Source organism: Ictidomys tridecemlineatus, chromosome 10 (assembly GCF_052094955.1).
Source record: "Ictidomys tridecemlineatus isolate mIctTri1 chromosome 10, mIctTri1.hap1, whole genome shotgun sequence".
In the NCBI taxonomy this organism is placed as follows: domain Eukaryota; kingdom Metazoa; phylum Chordata; class Mammalia; order Rodentia; family Sciuridae; genus Ictidomys; species Ictidomys tridecemlineatus.
In genome coordinates, this window is record NC_135486.1 from 51,875,321 (window position 1) to 51,900,857 (window position 25,537).

Here is a 25,537-nt window from a genome sequence, read left to right on the forward strand (position 1 = left end):
AAAGCTAGAAATATGGAGCTCAATATCAGTAAAGCGAGGGAACCCAGAATTATGAACCAACTCCCAGGAAAAAGCAGTCTAGCTCACTGATAAAGATGATGCCTTGAAATTAAAAGTCTGATCAACTCTTGGGGTTTTCAGGACAAATGCTCAGTCGTTAATCTTCACAGCCACCCATATTATGTCTGGCTCAGAGCACATGCTTAATAATGTAATCTACACTAAACAAATCTGAATCTATCATGAAGGAGGCTATGTGTGTCTTATGTTTCTATACTCTTATTTAAAGTTTGGAAAATATAGAAATTCTGATCTTTCTCAATTTTTTTTTTTTTGGTACCAGGGACTGAACTCAGGGGCACTTGAACACTGAGCCACATCCCCAGCCCTATTTTGTATTTTATTTAGAGACAGAGTCTCACTGTGTTGCTTAGCGCCTTGTTTTTGCTTAGGCTGGCTTTGAACTCATGATCCTCCTGTCTCAGCCTCCCAAGCCACTGGGATTACAGGTATGTGCCACGGCGCACAGCATGTTTTTTTTTAGATACTGGGCAATGAACCTGGGGCACTTTACCACTGAGTTACATTCCTATTCCTTTTTATTTTTATTTTTTAAAATTTGAGATAGAGTCTTGCTAAGTTGCTGAGACAGCCTTGAACTTATGATCCCTTGTCTCTGCGTCCTAAGTTGCTAGAATTACAGGCCTGTGCCACATCACTCTTTTATTTATGTCTTATTTTTAAAGACAAGGTCTCATTAAGCTACCCAGGCTGGCCTCAAACTTGTGATCCTTTTGCCTCAGTCTGTGGAGAGTCACTGGGATTATAGGCGTGTGCCACTCTACCTGGCTCCCTGCTGTCTCTTTTTTTTTTTTTAATATTTATTCTTTAATCGGCGGACACAACATCTTTGTTTTGTATGTGGTGTTGAGGATCGAACCCAGGCCGCACGCATGCCAGGCGAGCGTGCTACCGCTTGAGTCACATCCCCAGCCCCTCCCTGCTGTCTCTTAACTAAAACCTTAAAACTTATAAACAGAAATAATAAGAATCCTTTCACTAAGAACCCACAGCTTTCCCATCAAGAAGGGAAAAGAAGGGGCTGAGGATGTGGCTCAAGTGGTAGCGCGCTTGCCTGGCATGTGTGCGGCATGATCGGTCCACAGCACCACATACAAACAAAGATGTTGTGTCCGCCAAAAACTAAAAAATAAATATTAAAATAAAAATAAAATAAAACATTAAAAAATAATAATAAAAATAAATAAATATAAAGAAGGGAAAAGAAGGGACATTTGGTGTCTAACCCTGCTTGGACCCTAGACCTGTGCTTTGTCCTAAGCAAGGAAAATTGGCTCTGGCTCAACACTATAGTGCGCTTGAGCCCCTGCCATGCCACAAACAGGGAAGCAGCGGCTGAGGAAATCAAGGCGCACAGGCAACAAAGCCAAACTCAGGACAAGTTAGGAGATAAGGCACAGATTCTTCCTCTGGTTGGCCCAGGCAGGGCGATTTCTGTATGAGTGTCCAACGCACTTACGTTCAGGATAACGTGTGTGCCAAATCTGGGCTATTTTGGCCTCAGAGAAAAAGAAAGCTCAGGCACATATTTTCCTTATATTTGTCATTGGGCATTTCACTTCTAAGTGGGAACCTAAAATTACAAGGTTTATGCCACCCTCTGGTTTGCTTTGAAAGAGAGGAAGGGAGATACAAAGGGAGGGAAGGGCAACAGAAAGGAAAGGGAGAGGGAGAAGGAGGCGAAGAGAGGTAGAGAAGGGAGAGGGGAGTGGGGGAGAGGAGAGGAAGAAGAGAAGAAAAGAGAGAAGAGAGAATTTTTTGACAAGAGTTCTCAAAAATGAGTCTCCACACTAGCTAAGGTGCTAGCTTGGAAGTCTGCCTTGCAAACTAGGTGCCTGTCTATAGGTTAAATGTCCAGATGGTCTCAAAGGACCTCCAGTGACATCTGAGAATTTATTAGAAAAGCACACTTATAGCAATCTGTGTTTCAATGAGCTCTTAAGGAGATTCTGGTGCATATTCAAGTTTAGAACCACTACTCTTGGGATAAGTGCTTAAGATGTTTGAGGAAGGGCAGGCCCTCTTACCTTAATGTCAGTTTTGAGCTTCTCATAGTTAACATCAATGGGGTCCTTGCTACTGTCATCAGATCCACCTCTAAGCAAACTGTAGGCCACCTCAATGTCCAGGAGGTTGTCCAGCATTTCTACCTTGGCCTGGGGGAACAAAAGACCGACGCAGAGTTAAGAGCCAAGTTGAGGTAGTCAGATTCTCTACACCTTTGGCACACAAATGGAGTGCAGACATTGTCCAACACAGTGGGAGGGAAGATCTCCCTGCTCATCAGGGTTAGCCTATTATCGTCACTCACAGCATTTCCTGGAGTACCAATGAGGCTTCACTGCCTGGAGGAGTTGTTAAATGGCAGTAAAAACTGCCTTTCCATTTGCCCACTGATGGTAGGTGGGAACTTACACTAAAGATGTATAACTCAGTCAGGAACTCTCATAGGCTTCTTCTGAGCAAGTAAAGATCTCCTTGCCCAGTGGCTCCTCCCAAATTGACTTGGTAGAGCAAAGGCAAGAAAAACAATCATTTATCCCCTGTGGCTCTGTTTCCACCAATATGGGTAGAAACTTCATTTCAAAATGAGGTAATGGAGGTGGTTCTGCCCCCACAGACCATGAGGGACTGGGTAGCTGCAAAGGAGCAAGGCTTAGCCCAGTAGCCTGGTATTCCTCCCAAGCCTCAGCACTACCTGCACACTATCTGCATTGTTCAGGAGCGGGGGCTTCTTCATTCCAAAGTCATGGGGGATCAGAGTGTAGAAGCGATTTGAGAGATCCAGGATCTGGGAGTCGCTGCTACCCTGGGACACCGCCTGGAAAAGAGGGAGGAAAAAAATGTAAGACTGAGAGGCAGTAGCTCCAAGTTCCAGCATTTGGCTAGACTTTCTCCTTTAGAGGATGAGTGTTTCAGCCAAGTCTATAGGTAGTCTGCTCTAAGCATGAGCCATTGAGCCAGTACGTGTGGGGAAATGATCAGAAGACCATGTTTCTACTGGGATGACAGCACTAAGTAGGGGTAGGATCTCCTACTTTCTAACAGGACAGCCCAACACAATGGGCTTCTCATGGGACAATTCATTTTTCACAAAGAACTATGCTATTATATCAATTGTAAAATTTAGACAAGTGGGATCATAGCTACTGCTGTAAAAATTTCTTTAACTTTGTTGGAAGATTTTTCAAGTTGGGGGTTTCCCATTTTTTAAAAAATGTTTATTTATTTATGTATCTTTAGTTTTAGGTGGCCACATTATTTTGTTTTTATGTGGTGGTGAGGATTGAACCCAGGGCCATATGCATGCTAGTTGAGTACTCTACCACTGAGCCACCCCAGCCCCTCCCACTGTTATAAAATTCAGTCAAGTCCTTTTATCCACTGACCCCACCTTTGAAGTGGGAAATTTGTTTATTGTTCTTGAAGGTCCAGGTGGCCAGGCACAGAGAAGCTAAGTAATCCCTATTGACATAATGTCATTTAGTGCCCATATGCAGAGAATGCTAAATAAATGCATGAAAAGCTGGACCACTGGGTTACTGCATATTTGGCAAACAGTCTATGTGATCACAGAATGGTCATGGGGTAACAAGCTAGTACCCTGCAGATCTACTTCTCATTCTGGTGTTCACTTTTCCAGGCTGCAAAATTCTATGTGCCGGAGGCTTGCTCTGTATGATGGGAAAGGAAGCTATTCCAGCCCTCACATCCAGTGCTTCTGGAATAGGGAAAGATTGCACTAAGAAAAGCCTTGAGTATTATCAGCTAGTGGATAATTAGGGGGGGCACGCACTAGGGAATGAACCCAGTTAATTCTTAATCACTAAGCCATCCCCAGCCCTTTTTTCTTTCTTGAGACAGGATCTCACTAAGTTGCTAAGGCTAGCCTTGAACTTGTGATCCTCCTGCCTCAGCCTGTTGAGAAGCTGAGATTACAGGAATGTCCCACTATGTTGGGCTGTAACTGATTTAACTGCTTTGTTTCAGGGCCTTTTCTCCAGTAGCCAGGCAGTACCCTTTCTGGGTACTTCTGTTTCTTCACAGTGTACTCTATTCCCAAATATAAGAAGAATATTCCAAATCCTCTAGAATGTAGCCTGAAGGTTCTGAGGACCAGAGAACCTTGGTACATAATAAATAAATGCTGAATAAGCATAAATGAAAGAAAATGTCTTCTATTTGAAGACTTCCTAGTAACTGCAAAACAAACAGCCTAACTCTTACAGATACACAAAATAAAATCAGTGTTTTTAAGAGACAGGAGGACGAAAATCTGGGTCAAGTTTATAGGAAGCTTATTACATATCTGAAAAGTGCTGTTTTATGATAATTTTGGCCAGTGACAGGCACTTTAATAGAGATCCTGAATTGAAAAAAATCCACATCCTCATGAATTATGGTTTGGTACTTCAGTTTTGTTAAAACTAGAATGGAAAATGATATACCCAGGCAGCCCCCTGCTCACCTGCTGGACTTCACTGAGGATGGAGTATGCAGCCTGGATCTGCCTTTTGCTCAGCTTCCCCAAGGGCATCTTCTGAAGGTCAATCTGAGGAGACAGGGTGAGTGCCCTTTGAAAGCTGAGCATACTGTAGTGTGATGACAGAAGGGCTGGACCAATCATCTACCTGCTGTAGGCCTCTTGGGCCCCCAATGGAGGCAGCCAGAGGCCTGCCTGGCTTTCCTGGGGAGACCCAGTACCCAACTCAACAGAGGACACAGCCCCTCCCCACCTTGGAAGCTGGGGTTTGTCTGGAAGAAGATTTCTGCTCACTTCATTCATGGCTGGGATAAGCCAGTGCCCCATCCTTATTCTCAAAAAGCCTAATCACTTCTAGAAGAGTATGGCATAATCCCCAATCCAATTTCAAAGTGAGAATTAGGGCCCATTGGTCATGATTCCCCACCTCAGGCCACTTTCCCAGGATCCCAGAGCCAAGGCAGCAGACCCTGGGCTCCTGACCAGAAACAAAAGACAAGAATCTTCAAGAGGTAGAAGGTTTTTGTTTTTGAAAAAGAACACATACTTTAATCAATGCTGCCTCATTCAAATCAGTCACTCCAAAAGGTTAGACACTGGTTTCAACACTATTGCCACTGCTTGTACTATAGTGGGAGTGACCCTTAAGGCAGGCAGGCTGCATGCTAAAGCAGAAAAGCATGGGACTTGCAGGCAGAAGGCCTGATTGATCAATCACATTAGCTAGGAAGGCAGCTGCTTTCAGCCAACCTTGGTTCCCTGTTTATAAAATGGGGCCACCTTCCTTGAAAGACAGACTCAACTCCATCCTGTGAGAGACCCTGATTGTGTTACTTGGTCCCCAGGTTGAGACATCTAGCTATCAGTGGTCCCCACACTCTATATCCTAAGGCATTTGTCACCTGGCCTTTCCCAATAGACATTGACAAGAAGGCAGAGTTCCTGGGAGTTGAGAATGTGCCTTAACCATCTTTGGTCTTCCAGCACCTCTTGGAGTACCCTGGAACAAGACGGAGCTGAACAAGAATTTTAGAAATGTGATTGCTATGGTGATAAAATTAAATAAGAGGATGTTAAAGATACTCAGCTCACTAGGCAGCAATCAGGGGCCAGTGACAATAGCTTCTAATTTAACAGCCACAAGCCCTGGCATGCATGTTTCTCTGCACAGGAAATACATATACCTTCTACCCTGAGGGGGAAGATCTGATTTTAGGCAACAGTTAAATAGTTGAGCCAAGTCTGGGGAAGAAGAACATGGTACAACAGAAAAGCAGAGTGACTTTAGTGTGGATTATCAATTGACTTTAAAAGCAGTTCTAAAGAAAGAATTCTTAAAAGAGATGTTTCCATTAAGTACAGGGTGACCAGAGCAAGAGCAGACGTCCAGGAGAAGCAAATAGTCCCCAAGCGTATAATTCTGGTGTTTATATAAAACAAAAAACACCTAGTTGCCCTAATTTTAAACCCCTCAAAATGTACACACAGGCCAGCAGGATGAAAGAACTCAAAAAATACAACTCCCTCCCCCATTCTGGAAAAGAAACTCAGGCGTAGCACTGGACATATAGCTGGGAGTGCCAGATTCATAGCAGCCCAGTTTAGGGAGAAGTGGGAGCAATGCCTACAGACCCTGGGCTCCAGACCAGAAACAAAAGACAAGAATTTTCAAGTGGTAGAAGGTTTTTGTTTTTGAAAAAGAACACATACTTTAATCAATGCTAGAACCCTAGAGCCATAGCTGCAGCCAGAAGTGGCTCCTAGAGCTGCAGTCTGGATTCCCCTCCCCACTACCCCTTTAAAAAACTTTTTGGTTGTAGATGATCACATGCCTTTATTTTATTTATTTATTTTTATGTGGTGCTAAGGATCAAACCCAGCGCCTCACACGTGCTAGGCAAGCACTCTACTGCTGAGCCACAACCCCTGCCCTCCCCCTCCCCAGGGTCACCATGTCTGCTTATTGACCTCAATCCCATGTGGGCTCCTTCACTCAGTTTCAAGGTAGGCACCTGCTTTCCTCACACTCCCCACAGGCTGCCTTCTGGTGTCTCAGCAGCAGAGCCCTGGCCTTTCTCTTCCTGCTATTTAATTAACCAGCTAAGTAAAAAAAATCAACATAAAAACATCATTTCACAGGAAGAGTTGGGTCTGAGGATAGTTGAGAACATCTATGAATCACAGACAAACCGGAGTACAAAAGGCTAGAAATGATGCCCGGACCTCAGAACATGAATGAGACATTAATCCTTTTCTTCTCCCCTTACCCCAGCAACTCCTCTCTTCTCTTGCATGCACCTACATCTTGGTATGGTGTAAGTTGTTTAAACTAGTCATTCTTGCAGACAGAAGTCAGGTTATGTTTCTGTGAAAATGGGCCCTGGCCTTTTCCAAACTCATCAGAGGATGTAATTCAACGCTGCTCTGTAACAGCAGTGGGGGCAGAGCAGTCCTGCTACGTGGAGCTCCTGCTAGGGAGATGCTGGGTTGGTCCTGATGTCTATGGGGTTGAAGAACATGGGAAGTCATAGAACATGAGGGTGAGTGAGCAGCCTCTTGGAGAAGGAACAGAATGGCCGATTAATCCAAGAATCTTACCCTCTGCATTGGGTTCCTAGGAGCCCAGGACACAGGAAGCTGTTGTTTTCTAGAGCACCCTGAAGCCTCTGGGCTCAGTGGCTGGGGAAGGGAGAGGCTATGTTTGCTAGACAGGCAGCAACAAGAAATGAGAAGCCCTTCTGCACTTGTTTCCTGGGCAAGAGTGGAGGCGAGGTGCAGAATGCACATGAAGTGCTTGGCCTCCACCTACAGTGCTGGACTCAACCAACCACCATTCCATCCCTTTGTTAAAAATAGCTAGTATGTGTCCTATCAGAGGAAGCAAGAGTCAGAGGCTCTCTGTGCCTTCTGACAGTGCTATGGTTTGGATTTTAAATGTCCCCAAAAGGCTCACATGCTGAAGGCTTGGTTGCTAGCCTTCGGTGTTACTGAAGGTGGTAGAACCTTTAGTAGGTGGGGGCCTAGTGGAAGGAAGTGAGGTCACTGGAGGTGTGCCCTTGAGGGGGGCCTGGCAATCTTGGCCCCTTCGTATCTATTCTGCTCCCTGGCTACCGTGAGGTGACATGCTTCATCCCCTATGTGCTTCTGTCACGAGGTACTATGCTAACAGATGCCTGAAGTGACAGGGCCAAGCTACCATGGACTGAAATCTCTGAAACAATGGGCCAAAATAACCATTTTCTCCCTCATAAGTTGATTTTCTCAGGTATTTTGTCAGAGTGATAGAAAACTAACAGTTCGCTTTTTCTTCAAGCAGAGTGTTTCAGACTTTTCACGACAAGTCTAGTTGGCCAGTTTACTTGGGCCCCCAAAGATTAGACCTACCCATGCTATCACGGCACCTAGGAGGGGAAAAAGTACAAAGGGGATTGGGGACGTGGGGACAGTTCTCTACAACATACTACATGTTTCAAAACAATCAAATGATCTTTGGCTTCAGGATTCCATATTCACACTCTCTGAGGAAGGGCAGGTACAAGAAGCTGCCGTCCTGTGCTTTCTATTTTTGAGAAGCACACAAGAGAAAACAAGAACTACCAAAGAGTTTGTCTTTAGCTCAATACTTAATCATCACTCTTAGCAAATGCTCACAAATCATCAAAGGCACCAACCTCATACTCCACCATGGCTTTCTTCATACTTTCCACATCAAAGATCATCCTAATGAGTTCCTGCACTGGTTTGGGGAGCTTAGACTTGGTGCCAGGGTTTACTGTCAGCTTCTTCACCGCTTCTTCATCCTTAAAGTAGAAAGAAAATCAATAAGAGAACCAAACTGACAGCACAGGCAAGGTGGTATTGCTATTGGGGGACATGGCAATTAGGACACAGGATGGAGTGGCATAAGCAAAAAACAGCTAAGAGCTACTTTTTTCTGGGCGACAGGTCAGGAGTACATGTGGCTCTGCACATGGGCACATAATTCCTATGCACTCTCATGTTCTCCTGGCTGCTCCAGATCCTTATTCCAGCCACCACGGAAGAATCTGCATGGGCTGATTCTTCTTGGGCTTGCTAGCACCCTGTATGGTAATCTCAAGTGCCCTCTAAGGCCCAACATGGAAGTGCTGAGCAGTTGTGAAGGTGAACCTTGGACCTAGATGGGACATAGGACTTATGGGCAAACTCCTCTCCCAAGAGCTGTTGCAAGCACAAGTTTATACAGACTTCTCTGAAGTCCCAATAGATCTAGCACCCAGTATCATATCCTGCCAGCCAGCTTGTCAGTGTAAAAGCACATGCTAGCATTCACCTTCCCTCTCCCTCTACTTTGGTTTTCCACCCCCCAGCCTTGCTCTCTGGAATCATACTGCCTCAACACACTACACGTGACTTTATCCCTGCTTCCTGAAGATTAGGTCAATATCACACTATAGTACCTAACCACTAACAGTGTTTGGCATTTGTTTGGTGGAAGGTAACTGGTCTTGGGTTTTGAACCTGTAACCTGCCTGGCTTAACCAAGTCCTGTCAATGCTCAAGGCTGCTGTTGTTACTCTCATAGTGGAGGTTGTCTCCATGCTATAATACTGAGTCTTAAATGTAAACTCACTGGAAAGGCAAACTATCAATGTGTTAAAAAGCCTTATCAAGGGGCTGGGGATATAGCTCACTTGGTAGAGTGCTTGCCTCACATGAGCAAGGCCATGAGTTCAATCCCCAGCACCCCCCGCCCCCCCAAAAAGCTTTATCAAGTGCACATTCCTTCTGACCTATGAACTCCACTTCTAATGAATTACAGAAGCGCACAAATATTTATGTGTATTGGCAGTAAATATAGCAAATGCCTAGATGTAATCTAAATAGGAGTGAGGGAACTATTTTGATCAATTATGATTTTTGGCCCACTCACAGGATGAAATTTTATGTGGTCTAGCAACTAATGCTCTAGATCAATACAGTTTAATTTAATATGGTAGCTACTCAGAAATATAGTTATATACAGTTACTAAGGTTTTAAATTGTGGTCTCTCCAAACTAAGTCCTGTGAGTGTAAAATAAACAACTAATTTCAGACTTAATATAGAAAAAATTTTCTCATTAATAATTTGATTAATGGTTTTCAATCATATGTTAAAAGGAGAAAATTTTGCATATACTGGGTTAAGTTAATTACTAAGATTAATTTTACTGTTTTCCTTTTGATTTTTTAACGGTGACTACAAAAAACTTTGAAGGCATGAGGAAATGCTCCCAGAACCTTAGGGCAGAAGGCAGATGGTTGCAACATAACATGTAAGGGAGGAATCCAATTTTAAAGACATTAGACTGATATATACACCATGACTTTAACTGTGGCTAATTCTGGGTGGTTTCTATTTTTTGTATCTTTGTATTTATTTCTCAAAAATTTCTAAAACAAGTATTTAATTTAGTAGGGGGCACTACTAAGTCAGACCAAGCCTCTGTGCCTCCAATTTAAGGTCTCCACCTAATACTATATAATAAAAAGGTAATTCTACTTTAGTGTGAGAGCTCATGACATCCCCTATGAAGAAAAAAATTGCCCTTGACATCCCAAGTCTCAAAAGATTTGGAATTAAAATCTGTACTCATCTACAAATCTCCTTCCTTTTATAAAATGAATGTGTATTTCCCACATTAAGAGTAATAGATTCTTTTTGGGGAGTGGAGTGAGGGGTGGGGTACTGGGATTGAATTCACTGAACTACATCTCCAGTTTTCTTATTTTGAGACAAGGTCTAAGTTGCTGAGGCTAGCCTTGAACTTGTGATCCTCTTGCCTCAGCCTCCTGAGTTGTTAGGACTATAGTTGTGAATACAGTCTTATTTTAAAAAGGTTAACACTTTGTTCTCCATATCCCTTGAAGGAACACAAAAGTATCAACCAAAAGAAAACTAAATGCTATCAAATAACATACATAGGAATATTCTCAAACTACATAATATAGCTATTAGGAATAATTTGGGATTATTCCTAGTAATCCCAAATTCTTGGTAGAGCATGTCAAGCTATTGTATTTCTATCACATGATCTACAATTAATCTTGGGTTCAGATAAAAAGCCTTCTATATATTCATAGATATTGCTCCAGAGTTTTCTTTTGTTATCTTTGGTAGTAGAATGTTAGGTTTTTTGTTTGTTTGTTTGGATTTAGTTCTCTGAACACTGGGTAATATTCCCTAATAACACTATCTGATCCATAATGTGTTTTTTTAAAGAATAAGACATCCCATCCTTTTATTAGGAGTAGATAGTGTAGGAACATTAAATGATTGATTACCTGGCCATAGTCAATCTCCAAAGGGTAGAACTTTTTGGGATACTTTGTGAAGTTTTTGGAGTGCCAGGCATTCCCCGTTTTTTCTTCATATAGTTTCATAAAATGTTCAATGGCATCCTCCTTGGATGGCATCTGCTCCAATTTGTTACTACCAATCACTGTGCCCACACGGCCCCAGGACCTGAATATCCAGTACCTATGAATGGGGAAAGAGGGGGATGAGCTTCCATCTAGGGAGGGAGAACTTTTATTTATTTTTTGGGTGCTGGGGACAGAACCCAGGGACTTGTGAAGCAAATGCTCTACCAGTTCTACCAGTGAGTTACATCTCCAGCACCAAGGAAGAACTCTAAATGAAAAATGATCATGATCATTTTAGTAATTTAAAGTAACATTAAAGAGTAAATTCAGGGATGTAACTCAATGGTAGAGAACTTGCATAACATGTACCAAGCCCTGGATCTAATTCTCTATGCCACAACTAATAAAAAAGTTCAATGCTCTCCAAACTTTGTATGCTTCAAGAACTTAAAAACAAGAGTACAGGGGCTGGGGTTGTGGCTCAGAGGTAGAATGCTTTTCCTGCATGTGTGAGGCACTGGGTTAGATCATCAGCATCACATAAAAACAAAATAAAGGTATTATTTCCATCTACACTAAAAAAAAAAAATACTGAAAAAAAAAAAAAACACAAAAAACCCCAGGTACAATGAGAAAATCTTAAATCTTGATTCTGTTACTAGAAGAAAAGCCATTTTGGAGAATATGTGAAGCCATACCCAGGGAGAGGTAGGCCCAAGGATAGTTACACAATTGGTAGCAGCGGCTCCCTTCTCTTTACAGAATGATCTTAAAATATTTTGGTTCTTTGTGATTAGGTCTTAGGCCCTGGTCTGGGAGCAACCTTGGTTTCACAAGGTGGACAGGACAGGCCTACCCCTGGACAGTGGCCCCAGGCTTACCTGCTCTCCTTGTCATCCTCAAGAAGCTGCAGCTTGTAATAGGAGTTGGTCCCTTTCACTATGTCCACCAGGCCAAGGGTGGCGCTGAAGACCTTCCCGCCTTTCTCCAGGACATGTGCAGAGTGTTCCAGACCTGTCCCAGAGGTAAAGCTCCTGCAGTTCTCACCCAAGGCCCGTGCTCTCAGGCAGAGGGGTCTTAGGAGCCTAGATAACCCCCACTTAGATGGATGTACCACACCTTCCTCAGTAGGGAGGTTCCCTACAGACCTGCGTGTTCCCTATTTACTTACCTGAGTCAGGATCAACGGCTGCTCCCCCTTTAAGAGTTAATTTCATTCTCTTTTCAGACTTGTTGATACCTTGGTAGCAGACATAGAAAACCAAAATTAAACCAGAAAGGGGAAGATAGAAGGCAAATGAGTATTTTTCATATGCATGATTTGCCAGCATGGCATCTTTGCATTGCCTCCCCGACCAGCCAAGGGGGCTGCTGAAAACTGAGTTGAAAACATTGCTTTAGGCAGCTTTCAGCTGACCATTCAGGGACACAGATGGAGAGGCCCTACACAGGCAAACCAGTCACTACAGATAGTCTTTGAACCATGGCAGGATGGGGCCAATGATCTCCCTGGCCCTTGGACCCAAGAAGGGGCAATTAGGGGCTCTCACCTTCCTCCTTTGTAGAGCCCTTGCTCTTCTTGGCGAGAGCAGTGCCTGACTTTCCCTTTGGGGCCACTACTTCAACAGGCTCAGCCTTCACCTCCGTGCCCCATGGGGACAAGATGTGTGCTGAGAATAGCTCCTGAAGGCTCTTGGTCGAGCCAGAGACATCCTGAAGGAACTCTTCAGACACAACGCGAATGTTGGCTTCTTTCACTTCCTCCATCTTCTTATTCATCTTTTCTACCTCCTCTGTTCAAAATTGGAGGGAAAAAAGCCCTAAGCAGTAAGCTTTAAACTAAAACCAAGTCTCCAATGACTACAGTTCTACTTCCCCACCCTCGTCACCTGCAGCTCTCCTTGCCTTTCAATTCTAAGGCTCACAGAGCTGGCTGTATCCCAACAACAGTCTTACTGGCCAATCTGCTTTAAGGTGTGATAACTCAAGGGCAGCCCTCTCCAAACTACTCAATAGGGTGAGATGTCAGGAGGTGCCACAGACAAGGTCAAGCACATAGGCCCAATTTCCCCATAAAGGAATGGGCCGGGGTATAGCTCAGTGACTGAGTGCTTGCTTAGCATGCATGAGGGCCTGGGTTCAATCTCCAGTACCACTAACAACAACAAAAGAAACCTGTTTATCTCTGCATTTTCCAAACCTACTTGAGTTGTGAACTTTTGTTTTCCTGCAATCCCACCAATGTGTTGCAAAACAGTGCAACATAGTCGAGAATAGTTTATAGCTGGTTGGCAAAAAAGACACATGCAAATGTATGCTACTGCACTACAAAGTGCAAATACTAGTTTCCCTTTGTAAAAAAACATGAGTGATGATGATGAGTTTTTGAGTGATGTTTGTCACAAATTTCCTCACTGAACCTTCATCACATCTGCAAGATAGAAACATTGTTCTGCCTTACAAGTAAATCTTTAAACTCACTTTTAGTACTGATGCATAGAGAGGCCTTGTTGGTCGTCCCTGTCAACTTGCCCCCGAGTTTCTCGATTGTGGCCTTCACTTCATCCTTGTTCCGGGAGAGTTTCCCAAGTGTCAGGATCTTCATGTTGGACAAGGGCTTATCTGGGATAGCAAGAACAGAATCATCACTTTGGACACTTTGGCATTGCTCCCAGGAAGAGGGGAGGAGGAGCAGAAAACCAAGCAGCGAGCACCCAGGGAAACCAGGCTGCAGGATCCCTGGCAAGTATCCCTCTTTTATCAGCTTTTTGTGGGGGTGAGGGGTGGGAAAGCCCATAAAAATCGAAATAAAGGACCAGAAGGAAAGCAGACTACCAACTGAGAACCCATATGCACCCCTCAATATGGAGAGGAAGGGCAGGGGACAAGCCATGAAATGCTGTGATCTGGGTGGTTAGGTGGAAGACCTTTGGTCTGCTCTGAGGGTAGAAGACAAATGCACTTGGGGATGAGGGGCCAGGAGGTCAGAGTGGAGTAGGCAGAGGGTAGGTCACGTGAGTTCCTAATACCTTCTTTGATTCCTCTCAACCCACCTCCTATTTAAAACAAACTGCAATTCTTATTTAAAAATTAGACATGTCTGTGACAACTGCTCAAGGTTTTGGTTAGCACAATCAAACTGAGCAAAATCATTCTAAGCAAAAAAAGGTAGGCTGGTGCTGGAGTGTCCAGGGTAGATGGGCTGGATAGGGGCTGCCTTCTGTTTGCTGCAGACAGGAACAAAGCGTTGGTTAACACAGTGCCTGGACCAGAAGATGTAGGGAGAGGTCCTTTCTGCTCTCACTCAGAAGGCAGATATTAGAGACACTGACAGAACTTCACTGAAAACTGGCCATGGTCTCCACAGAGAACAAATTCATCAATTTGGATGTAAACGAGGGGAAAACAAAGGAGGGGACCCTGAAAAGAGGGACCGGAACATTCCTCCCACATATGCACCTGAACCCAGGCTGCAAGCAGCAGGGTGGTGCATGACAGTGACCAGTATTCTGGGGTGGAAACTCATCCTCCACCCACAACACTGTGGCCTTCACTATTAGAGCGAATCCCTGAATAAATAACCAGAGGGTCTCTTCTGACTTTCATCTGTCTGTCTTGGCTTGAAGCAAGTCTAATACTGATTAAGAACTTTCTCTAACTCTGTATATAATAGGTATCAAGTAGAACACTGGGTCCAAAGTGCTGGTGGGTAAGGGTGGGAATCAAGGCCTGGAAGGAGGCTCCGCAGTGCAGGAAGGACACACCAAACACCACTGCAGGGAGTACAGGCCAGGAGCCCCTCTCTAAGCTTAAAAGAGTAAGAAAGTCATTTGCATTTGAGGACTTTATATTGTTAATGTCCCCTATCCCTGCCCCAGGAGAGGTCCCAGGTAAGGGAGGGGGCCCAAGGGCTTCCCCACATTATCAGCAGAGACCCCCCCACCCCAAAAATCCTATTCACCAACTCCTTGTCCCTGCAGCATGGAGGCAAATTCATCTCCCTGAGTAGCTACGGTAGGCTTGGCCCACAGTTGCTCCCAGAGCTGTACCTGCTGGAGCAGAGGAGTTCACAGCAGCAGGTGTTGAGGCTGAAGAGGGTGGGGGTGCCACTGCCACTGGAGCACTGGTCTCTGGGGGAAATAGCCGGTCCTGCTTTTTAACCTTCAATTTTTTGAGGTAAGAGATTTCTCGGAATTCCTAAAGAATACAAATTTTAGTTTTTTAAGAAACTAGCTATCTTTTGAAATAATCACCTAATAACAAAGGAGATTTGGCCTATGCAATCTTTTTCCTTCTTATACTAAAGAACATAAAATAGAAAAATGTGCAACTGCCAGACTGAAAGACACCTTATTGCTGCTATGATACTTATTTCTAGTACTTCTATGTCCATGAGACAGCTGGCATCAATCTGACTTTACGATAAAAATCTTTTGACAATAAGGCCAGGGAAATTGCCACAGGGACCTATACTTGCAACCTCTCCAACCCTATTCTTGAATTCCTCCTTTGATCACTAGGCCTTTCTGGAGTGAAATGCCCATCCCAAGATTGAAAGCCCCATAAGACTGCAAACACCAGGAAATGAAGGCAAGTCCCTTCCTTTCTTAGAAAGCAAACAAATAGATACAGAGTGCCCTACAACCTTTATTGTGAATGCTTCTGTCAGCATTGGTTCAGTCTTCATCTCAGGTGATTTACAATGGGTCTTGCTCTAGGTAGGTAAATGTCAAACATAGAAAGCTCTGGGGATAGACCCTGGTTCCTATGTTCCTAAGTCTTCATCCAAGTGAAACCACCTTTTCCAGCTAAGTCCATGCACAGTGAATGCCAGCTGAGGTAATGGACAGACAGCTTCTGACAGTAAGTGCCATGTACTGCAGAGAAGTTAAAGATAGTTTCCAACCCCAAGAATGAGGTTGAGTCTGGTTCTGGGAGTCAGATATAGATAGGCAAACTTTATCACAGGAGCTCAGTTCTTGACAAGCTAAGATGATGAAGACTGGAGATGCTGGGAGGACACTTATAGGAAGCAACCTCCTGAGACTGCTAGGAGATGAAAAAGCAGGGAACTGCCTAAGAAGGGACATCAGAGTAACAAACAATGGCCTGTATGGAACCCTGGGGAGTTCCTCATTGCTGGGAGTGTAAAAGAGAGACTGAGATGGGAAGAGCGTGTGTCCATGAGTATGAGGGGCATGGGAGAAGGAAGGCACAAAGGCTGCAGAAGGGCCACAAGCCAGATCACAAGCACTCTGGGGGACACGAAGGAGCTGACCTCAATTCTGTCAGAAAAGCACCTGAGAGAAATAGCCACTGACCTCACAAATCCACATAGCAGCAAATACTGAAAGAAGGAAAAATGTCTCACATATGCACAAACCTTTTTTAAAAAAATAGTTTTTTTTAGTTATAGATGGACACAGTATCTTTATTTTATTTATTTATTTTTATGTGGTGCTGAGAATGGAACCCAGTACCTCATGCATGTGAAGCAAGCGCTCTACCACTAAGTCACAACCCCAGTCCCATGTACATACCTTCTAAAAATGTACATAGATGCTTTGTAATTGGTATGTATAATACAAAGAACTTCATTATGCCTATTGCCATCTTAATATTTTCTCACTGAGGACAGTAAAAGGAACACAAAAATAGGAATCTGTAAGATTTAAAATTAGAAAAACTGAGAATGTTGAGGAATCACTATTAAGATTTTAAGGATGAGGAAAGTGCCAGGGTCAGAAGCACTTTAGAGTGAGCACTCAGGTAAAAAGAAGAGACTGGGAGGGAGAGAATTACTGCAGTGAACAGAGAGGCAAGTGAGACAATGGCCAGGAGAAACATGAAAGGGCTGGGGATGTGGCTCAGTGGTAGAGTGCTTGCCAGCATGCACAAGGCCCTGGGTTTTAACCCCAGCATCACAAAAACAAAACAAACAAAACAAAACTCCCCACAAAATCCAAGATAAAACAAAACAAAACAAACAAAAAACCAACCCAAAATGGAAGTTCAGTTCTAGGTGTGGAACAGTTGGTGCTTAACAGCTTACTATATGCCATTGTTTCAAATGTTCCACACACAGAGGCAGGGAACAGATGACCTGAGTCTGAGAAAACAGGTGAGATCCTGTCAGATCCCCACCAGTAGGTCTCCAAAGAAGGCTTTTCAACTGAGGCTTTCTGTGTCCTGAATATCTGAGAATTCAATAGAGTTCCATTTCAATGAAGAAAATGCTTGATTTGAGGAGCCATGTGAACACAAGACCCAATTCTTTAGCACTAAGGCAAGGATATGCTCTTGAGAAAAACTCTCCAATCCAAGGCAGGAATTACTGTTTACTCATCCTATATCCCTCGTACCTGGCTCACAGTAGGCACATGAGAATAAAAGTAAAAATATTTCATGGTCTTTGCAAGCAAGGTTTTACACTAGCCAGACAAACCTCAAACTTCACACTTACAGGTGCTTTGGTTCCATAGCTACGTGGTTTGCTAACGTATAGAACTAATAAATAAAATTTTATTCTTTATTCTGATGAGGATGGCCCAGCTATAAAGAAGTCTAGTAACATAGGAACTATGTCATTAGTGGACAAGGGTAGACAAGGCCAGAAGGCAGAGATAAAGACACTTCCAACCCCTTACCTTTGGGGTTACCCATTCCTTTCGATTTGGTGTCTGTGTCTTGACCACACACTTGGTCCAGGCAGTGACATCCCCAGTACAGTAATAAGCATCGCTCTTGAAGACCAGCTGGCCAGAGCATTCCTCGCAGGGAAGGAGGGCTCCAAACGCTATGCCATCAGCGACTCGGTCCAAGATCTGAAGCCATTGAAGAAATGTCAGAGAGGAAAGGAAGCACTCCAATAAAGGACAGTTACTAATGTGCAATGGAAGACCTTATGGAGGTCTCACTCACTGCAGAGGCCTGTCACAGGGGCTCACAGCAGCCCTGGGCAGCTGCTTAACAATGAGATGTGGGTTCTCAAACTTTCAGAGACCTTATCTCTAAGTCAAGGGATCCTGCAGCCTCTCCTCCCCTCAGGGACTTAGAAAGCAGGACAGAGTCAGAGCATCCACTACACAGGTTGCTATGCCAAGCTCAGCTCCAGAGCATAACAGCAGGGAAGAGGAAGTGGGAAAAACCAGTGGCACATGGGCATGCCACTGAGTTCCCATGTTTCCTTAAATCTACGCCTTCTGCAGGCTTGGCAATCCTGGGGAATTTGGGCAGAGGCAGCAGAGAGTGCAAAGCACGTTGCATGAACACACACAAGGTAAATATATGTCTCATGTTAGTCTTCACCAAAATTCTAAGAATGACAAATGGTAATGTTTAGTTTGATCTAAGAAAGTCCACGCCATTTGTCCCAGGGAAATGCTGACCTTGATGGCAATGATGACCGTGCAACACAACTACAGAAGTTTTAATCCTCTCAGTTAATACCAGCAGGTGTTCAAATGGAGGGCCTCCCATGCTCCATGAGACAGTCACTCCAAATCTCCAAGGTTGACCTCACATGCACGTCCCACATAACACAAAGGCAGCTCACCGCGGACTCCCCGGAAGGCACTTGCTGCTTGTTGAAGATGAGCAGTTCTTTCAGGTCATTTGTTGAACACACTTTCTTTAGCTCATCCTTGATGTTCCAGATCAGGTCATTCTGGGCCTATGGACAAGACCCAGCAGGTCAGAGACCAGCTCTTTTCAAAATGAGGAAGTCAACTGAAAGAGTCTGCCCCCAGCCTTCAGCCTCCAAATCTACACTTATGAATCAACTGTGTTGCCTCTCCAAGGTGAGCTAGCAAACTTCTACTTCCAGTCACACTCATGTGGATATTAAATTAAAACTGAAGTGTGGTCTCTTGAAGAATACTCTACAAGGTGGGGAGGAGAGACTACTTGAGGTATGGGGAAGGCTGAAACCAAGTCCCTAGAGGCCCTGCAACCAATCCCTAATAAACAAATACCAGGAGATACAGAGAAAAGCCTGGGAGGTTCTAGGTTGGACTCAGGGTCCACATTTACCCTAGCCAACATCCAGCAATTAAAGGAGGTAAAATATGGCTATTCTTCCAGTGATTTCCAAGCACTAGTTCTCTTAATATTACACTGTATTCAGAATCATGCAAGAATATATTTAAGCTCTTTTGGAAATAGAATTTTAGTCTTAATTTTATTCATTTTATTGTAGTACTGGGGACTGAATCCAGGGCACTCTTCCACGGAACAACTTCCCAGTTGTTCCTTATTTTTTTGAGGCAGGGTTTCCCTAAGTCAACCAAGCTGGCCTTAAAATTATAATCTTCCTGCCTAACCCTCCTGAGTTGCTTAGATTACAAGTGTGCCACTATGCCTGGCTAAATCTTGACTTTAATGTTTATGTCCTTTGTGAGACACTTGCACATATCATTTCATTTATTCTCACAACCACCTTGCTGAGGCAAGTATCAGCCTGTTTGTTTTAGAGTCAAGGCCAGGATGAGCTTCCTCTTTCCTAGGAGGGTGGGTGTTATGCACCATCTCAGTCACAGATCCCACCTCTGTCAAATGGAGATGACAATGCCAGCCCTACCATAACCATGGTGTTGCTATCAGCACCAAGTGAGCATCTGAACTCCTCTGGTGAAGCGGCAGTCATACACTCAGCTTGCTTCCCAGTTCCATGTTTAAAGGCTCTCAACAACACTCTCACCCTCCCTATAGCAGGGGACATGCTGAGGCAAAGAAACAAGGAGATAAGGAGGTGCAAGGAAAAAGTGTAGTGGGCATAGGATTAAATGAAAGTATCTGAACTATTTTCTTCACAACCAAGGAAGGGGAGCCAGCAGAAACAGAGGTGCCAGGGTGGGAAGGCTAAGGGAGCAATTTATTCTTCTTTCTTTACATCTCTGGCAACAATAGAGAGAATAACACCAAACTAAATGAAGGGAAAATTCAGAATGGCACACAATAGATTCTTTTTTTGCTGAGTATGGTGGTGCATGCCTATAATCCTAGCAGTTGGAAGGTTGACTCAGGAGGATCACAAGTTCAAAGCCGGCCTCAGCAATAGCAAGGCAGTTAGCAACTCAGTGAGACCCTGTCTCTAATAGGGCTAGGGATGTGGCCCAGTGGTTGAGTGTCTTGAGTTTAATTCCCAGCACCATAAATTAATTAATTAATTTTTACCTTAAGACAATAAAAAATTTGTGATTCTTTTTAAAAAAAAATTAAAAAAAATATTTTACTTTTTAGTTATAATTGGACACAATACCTTTATTTTATTTACTTATCTTTATGTGATGCTGAGGATCGAACTCAGGGCCTCGCACTTGCTAGGAGAGTGCTCTACTGCTGAGACACAACTCCAGCCCCAAATTTGTGGTTCTTAATAAGCAATTGAAACCAGATCAGAAATTGCTTCCAATGCTTTGAAATTTATTTATTTTGAGACAGGGTCTTGCTAAGTTGTTGAGGGCCTCACTAAATTGCTACGGCTGGTTTTGAACTTGTGATCCTACTGCCTCAACCTTCTGAGTTGCTAGGATTATAGGTGTGCACCACCATTCTCAGCTCTAATTTTTATCTCACCAGCAAAATCTGAACACTCACACAAGAGACCCAAGCAGATGGCTCACACAAACCATGTTCCCAGGAAGAGATCAACTGTTTTAATTTCCCAAACACCCAGTATCTCTCCTCTTTCATCACATGCCTTCCACTTCTTTGCTTACTGAGACCTTCATTTAAAAAATGAAGTTGGGTATAGTGGCACAAACAACTGTAATCTAAGGGGCTAGGGAGGATGAGACAGGAGGATCACAAGTTCAAAACCAGCCTCAGCAAAATCGAGGTGCTAAGCAACTCAGTGAGAGTTGGGCTGGGGATGTGGGGATGTGGCTCAGTGTCCCTGAGTTCAATCCCTGGTACCAATAATATAAAATAAAGTAGAAAAACTTTCTCTCTTCAAATCTTCAAAACACTTGTCCATGTTGTGAACCTCTAGTACCCTTGAATTTAATACTTGGTTTCTTATGTTTGCAAGTATCCCCAAAGGTGCAGAATGTATAGCAAGGCCCAATTAGGATAAAGCATGATTCTCCCTCCCTAGCTGAGTCTGGTTAGTGAAGATTGAGTGCTTTGTCTGTCTGAGCCTGGATACAGGCTTGGAACCTATGGCCAAATTGTGGGTTCTCCTCCAAATGAAAATCTTATATTTGAGAGGAGGAAATCTAACTGGGAAGAAAGCCAGGCTATCAACAAAGGTTATCAATCTGAGAATTCTTAAAGATCCTATCCTAGTAAGTGGGACATATTTCCTTGAATTTTCTTCCCAGAACGAGGAGAATGAAACAGAACGATGAAAGGAGACAAAGCTTGGAACTCACTTTGAGGGCCTTTTCAAGCTTACTGTCCTTGTCTTTGTCTTTTTTAGACTTCTTCTTGGCCACTTCATCTACTCCATCCACCTCATCACCTTTTCTCTTTCTGAAGGAGACATGGAATATAAAAGAACCAGTAATTGAAACAGACCCAATGATGTGTAATGACACAATTCAATATCATCTTAACTCCTAATATTGGGCCCTACACATGCTTGTCACTTACCTGCAACGTGTCCCACTCAGGGCTCTTAGAAACTTCTGGTCAAACACTCAGGCAGTATTTGCACCCAAGAAGGCAGGAGACTATCCATTTCATAATATACTCTGCTACCCAAGGAGGTGAACTGAAATTTGTTCTGGGGCCTTAGAACTGGTTACATGTTTCAGAGCTCAGGCCCCATTTGATTTCAAAACTCTAGGTACAAAATCACTAGTTCTGGTGGGGATTCCATTGGAAATAAACCACAGCTGAAAGCCAAGGACTGCAGACAAACACGGGTTTCTGGAGCTAAAACACAAGGCTGCTCCCAAGGCCAGGAGACCACTACCAGAGATGGGACTGTACTCAGAACCTAAACAAGAAGTGACAGGTGAAAGCCCTTCTAACCAGTCTGTCCTGGCCAACAATGAACTAAGTTCAAACTTTTATATTTTCCTTGTCCACAAAATAGGGAGAGAATGCCTTACATGATTATGATGATAACCAGATAAAATAGCCCAATTATAGGGGACTTCAGTGCCTGACAAACCAAATGTGTAGCATTTTGGTATCATACATAAATGTGGCTGGTGAATCCCTACATCCATACCACACATGCAACACCCTGAGGAATTCATTTATGGGCCTGGTTTGCTCGTTTTCTTACACATTCCAGAGTCATATGTGCCAGTGTAACAAGCTTGTGTTATTAACCGAAATAATGCATGAGACTGCTTGATGACCATGGCCCAGCTGCTGTCCCAGGAGCATGACGCACCAGCACTGCCACATTGCCCTTGGTGTGCTCATTAACAAGCCACTCTCTCTGGGACTGAGGGGCCAGCAAAGGGTCAATAGGAAGAAGAGGGGCTGCCTATGGACTCAAGATTCTCAACTCCAAGATGGGAAGCTCATTACCCACTGCCAGTCACTGTTGACAAATGTGCATGATTCCCTCAGTACCGTTCTCTGAACCCAGTTACACAGGAACACACATGCCTACAGAATGCTAAGGAGACAATGAAGGTGGGTAGTGAGGGGATCAGAGGAACCATGGCGATAACCTAGGCAAGGGGAATACTCAGCAGTACAGAGTGGTGGTCTTTATGTGTCGCTCCCACAACCCTGCAGTCACCATGCATTAGTCTACATCTCCCTAGATTTCTGACAGTCATCCAAGTAAAACAAGAAACAGTACAGAATTTATAAGGTCTTTAGGCCTCCCTTAATACCCCCACCTAGCAACCAAGCTCCACCCACCCTTCACTCTTAATTCCTGGGAGCTGCTTCTTCAAAGCTTCCTTATCCTCTGCTGAAAGGAGGCTGAAACCCTTGAGCTGGCTGGCGCTGTACTCAGGCCGGAAGCCCAGTTCCTCCCTGTTCTTGACAAAGCAGTTTGGGTGGTACCAGCGGTCAATCATGCCCAGTTGTGGCTTCTCTGGGTCTAGCATCTTCTTGGACAGGCGCATCTGGCCCTGTGGGAAAAGCAGAATGTGGTATAGGGAGTGTCAAAGCAGTGCAGCGAACATGCAGAAGGCCAGCCTGTGTTCCAATTGGCAAAAGGCTTTGGGGTCAAGGCCTGGCCAGCAACTCAAAGACTACTGTGAAGTTTTAGCTCTTATGTCACCAAGGATTATGTTACCCATAAGGATCTGCATCCCATTTTGAATGGGAACAGTAAGGGACTGAGAACATTTTCCTGAGGATGCTGACCTAAGGCAGGGATAAGAATACCTGATGTGTTGTGCTGGGTACAACTTGGATCTCACACAACATCTGGCTGGCCCCCCAGTGCAGCTCCCTGTCCCAAGAGGAACTTTTTTTTTTTTAATATATTTTTTTAGTTGTTGATGGACTTTATTGTCTTTATTTTTACATGGTGCTGAGGATCGAACCCAGTGCCTCACACATGCTAGGTGAGCATGCTAACACTGAGCCACAACCCCAGCCTCAAGAGGAACTTTTTTGTTTGTTTCATTCTCCCATGTACTTTCTGGTCTCTACACATAGAAGCCTCCACTAAGAAACAGTAATGAACCCAGAGGCAAGAGCCCATCTTGCCAACCTGCCCTTGTTAGGCATGGCATTCCTGGGAGTTTCATGCCTGTGAGGCACAGATCTAGAGAAACCATAAGGGCTGCTAAAAATACACAGAACTCCATTGCAGGCCAAGCAAATCTCAACAGCATATAGCACCTGGCATTTCTTGAGATGAAGAGAACCTTAATTTTTGCCTCCAATTTTTGGCAGTTGAAGGACTTGAAAAGATCCAGCATGTCCATATTTTTGTCAATTTCCTATATGATGTAGTTTGGCTCAAGTATTCCCCAAAGGCACATGTGTTGAAGGCTTGGTGACACTATTGGAAAGTGATGCCTCATAGACGTTAGGTCATGGGGGCATGCCCTAGAGAGGATAAGACCTTTCCTATCTCTGTCTTTGCTTCATGACCACCATGAGGTAAATAGACACCTCTTGTGCATGTTCCCACCATGATGACTATGTACCACAGGCCCCATCAGTTCTGGACTGAAACCTCTGAAATGGTAAGGCAAAATAAAACTTTTCCTACTTTTAAGCTGGTTTATCTCAATTATTTTATCATAGCAACAGGAAGTTAACTAAGACAGTGTATAATACCTCGAGGGGGCAGAAACTTTCAATGAATAAGTATATGTAACATCAGAGAAGGGAAAGAAGATTGGAGGGTGCAGGCCTTCCCTTCCACCCCACCCACAGCCAGCCATCTATTCTGTTGGACTGTTAGTCTTTAGTGACTCAAATTGGTAGGGAAGTTTGGTTAATGAAGTTTCTCTGATTAAACAAAAGAAAGGTGAAGGCTCATAAGAGGGAAACTATTGCTTAAACTTAAATCTGCCACAAAGCAAGACCCATCCCATTCCAGGGGGAACCTCCTGTGTTAATGCTTTCCAAACCCTCCCAGGTATCCCAAGAGATGAGGCACTATGTACATGAAGACTGGATTATGAGTAAGCAGGGCCCAACATGCCTGTAAGAAAAGTCACTGCCATCTCCAGTCTCTACTAGGATCCTCACTATATTTTTAGTAACTACTTGTTCAGTAGCACCTAAAGCCTGCTGCTTCTTCTTTTCTTAAGTTATCCAATGCAAGCATTCCATAAAGTACAGACATTTGCATCACAAAGTGCTCACCTTTTCTATTTTCTCCATACACCCCTTGCATGTGCTTCTGTTGGACTTGGCATACTCTGCTGCAAAGTCACCCAGTGTCTTCTCTGCCTTGCTGCCTACTCCATCCTGGCCTTTACCTGAACAATGAACACACGGCAATGTGTCAACAGTTTCATAGTACAGCTCCCCAAACCTTCCTCATCACCTCCCCAGCACCTTTCCCCAGGACACCTTTGTATTTTGAGGAACTACAATTTATCTATTTCATCTCTGTTTACTATGGCTGCTTAACAGAGCTTCTTTTCTGATAATGTGACTTTTCTCAGACAAGCTCTCAGGAACAGCATCATATTGGCTGGTGGTGAGCTGCAGAGCTTTCCACCATTCTCCCTTTACTCTGGAGTTCCAACACAGGCTTTGGTAATAAGTATTTACCTTAAAATCTTGGAGCAATATTCTTACTCAGCCTTCTAATTTTCATTATACTTTATTTATCAAGGTTAAAGAAAATATCTTGATTCAGATCAAACATAAAGATACATAAAAATTAAATACATGGTAAAGGTATCATTTTATTTTTTAAAAATATTTATTTTTTAGTTGTAGTTGGGCACAATACCTTTATTTAATTTATTTTTATGTGGTGCTGAGTATTGAACCCAGGGCCTCGCACGTGCTAAACGAGCACTCTATCACTGAGCCACAACCCCAGCCCTAAAGGTATAATTTTAAATTGTTGGGGAAAGGTTAAATCATTCAATGAGCGATTTGATGGTACTGGCCAACCATATGGGACAAAAGCTAGATTCTTTGCTTATATAAAAATAAATTCTAAGGCTGAATGTCTCTCTGAAGATCAGGAATCA

The 25,537-nt window shown here is 43.7% G+C and overlaps 1 protein-coding gene across 1 annotated transcript in view; it reads right to left on the reverse strand.

Annotated features, from left to right (window-relative positions):
- The window catches only part of Parp1 (poly(ADP-ribose) polymerase 1), a 45,102-nt gene that overhangs the window by 4,798 nt on the left and 14,767 nt on the right, over positions 1-25,537 (reverse strand). The window contains exons 3-17 of the mRNA XM_005326543.5: positions 24,693-24,808; positions 22,779-22,993; positions 21,323-21,422; positions 18,505-18,621; positions 17,597-17,773; positions 14,999-15,146; positions 13,431-13,571; positions 12,500-12,742; positions 12,121-12,189; positions 11,831-11,963; positions 10,869-11,064; positions 8,236-8,364; positions 4,550-4,633; positions 2,780-2,902; positions 2,109-2,237 (exon numbers count right to left, since the gene is read on the reverse strand). Coding sequence (XP_005326600.1) covers positions 2,109-2,237; positions 2,780-2,902; positions 4,550-4,633; positions 8,236-8,364; positions 10,869-11,064; positions 11,831-11,963; positions 12,121-12,189; positions 12,500-12,742; positions 13,431-13,571; positions 14,999-15,146; positions 17,597-17,773; positions 18,505-18,621; positions 21,323-21,422; positions 22,779-22,993; positions 24,693-24,808 — 2,120 coding nt within the window. The remainder of the gene's footprint in view (positions 1-2,108; positions 2,238-2,779; positions 2,903-4,549; positions 4,634-8,235; positions 8,365-10,868; positions 11,065-11,830; positions 11,964-12,120; positions 12,190-12,499; positions 12,743-13,430; positions 13,572-14,998; positions 15,147-17,596; positions 17,774-18,504; positions 18,622-21,322; positions 21,423-22,778; positions 22,994-24,692; positions 24,809-25,537) is intronic.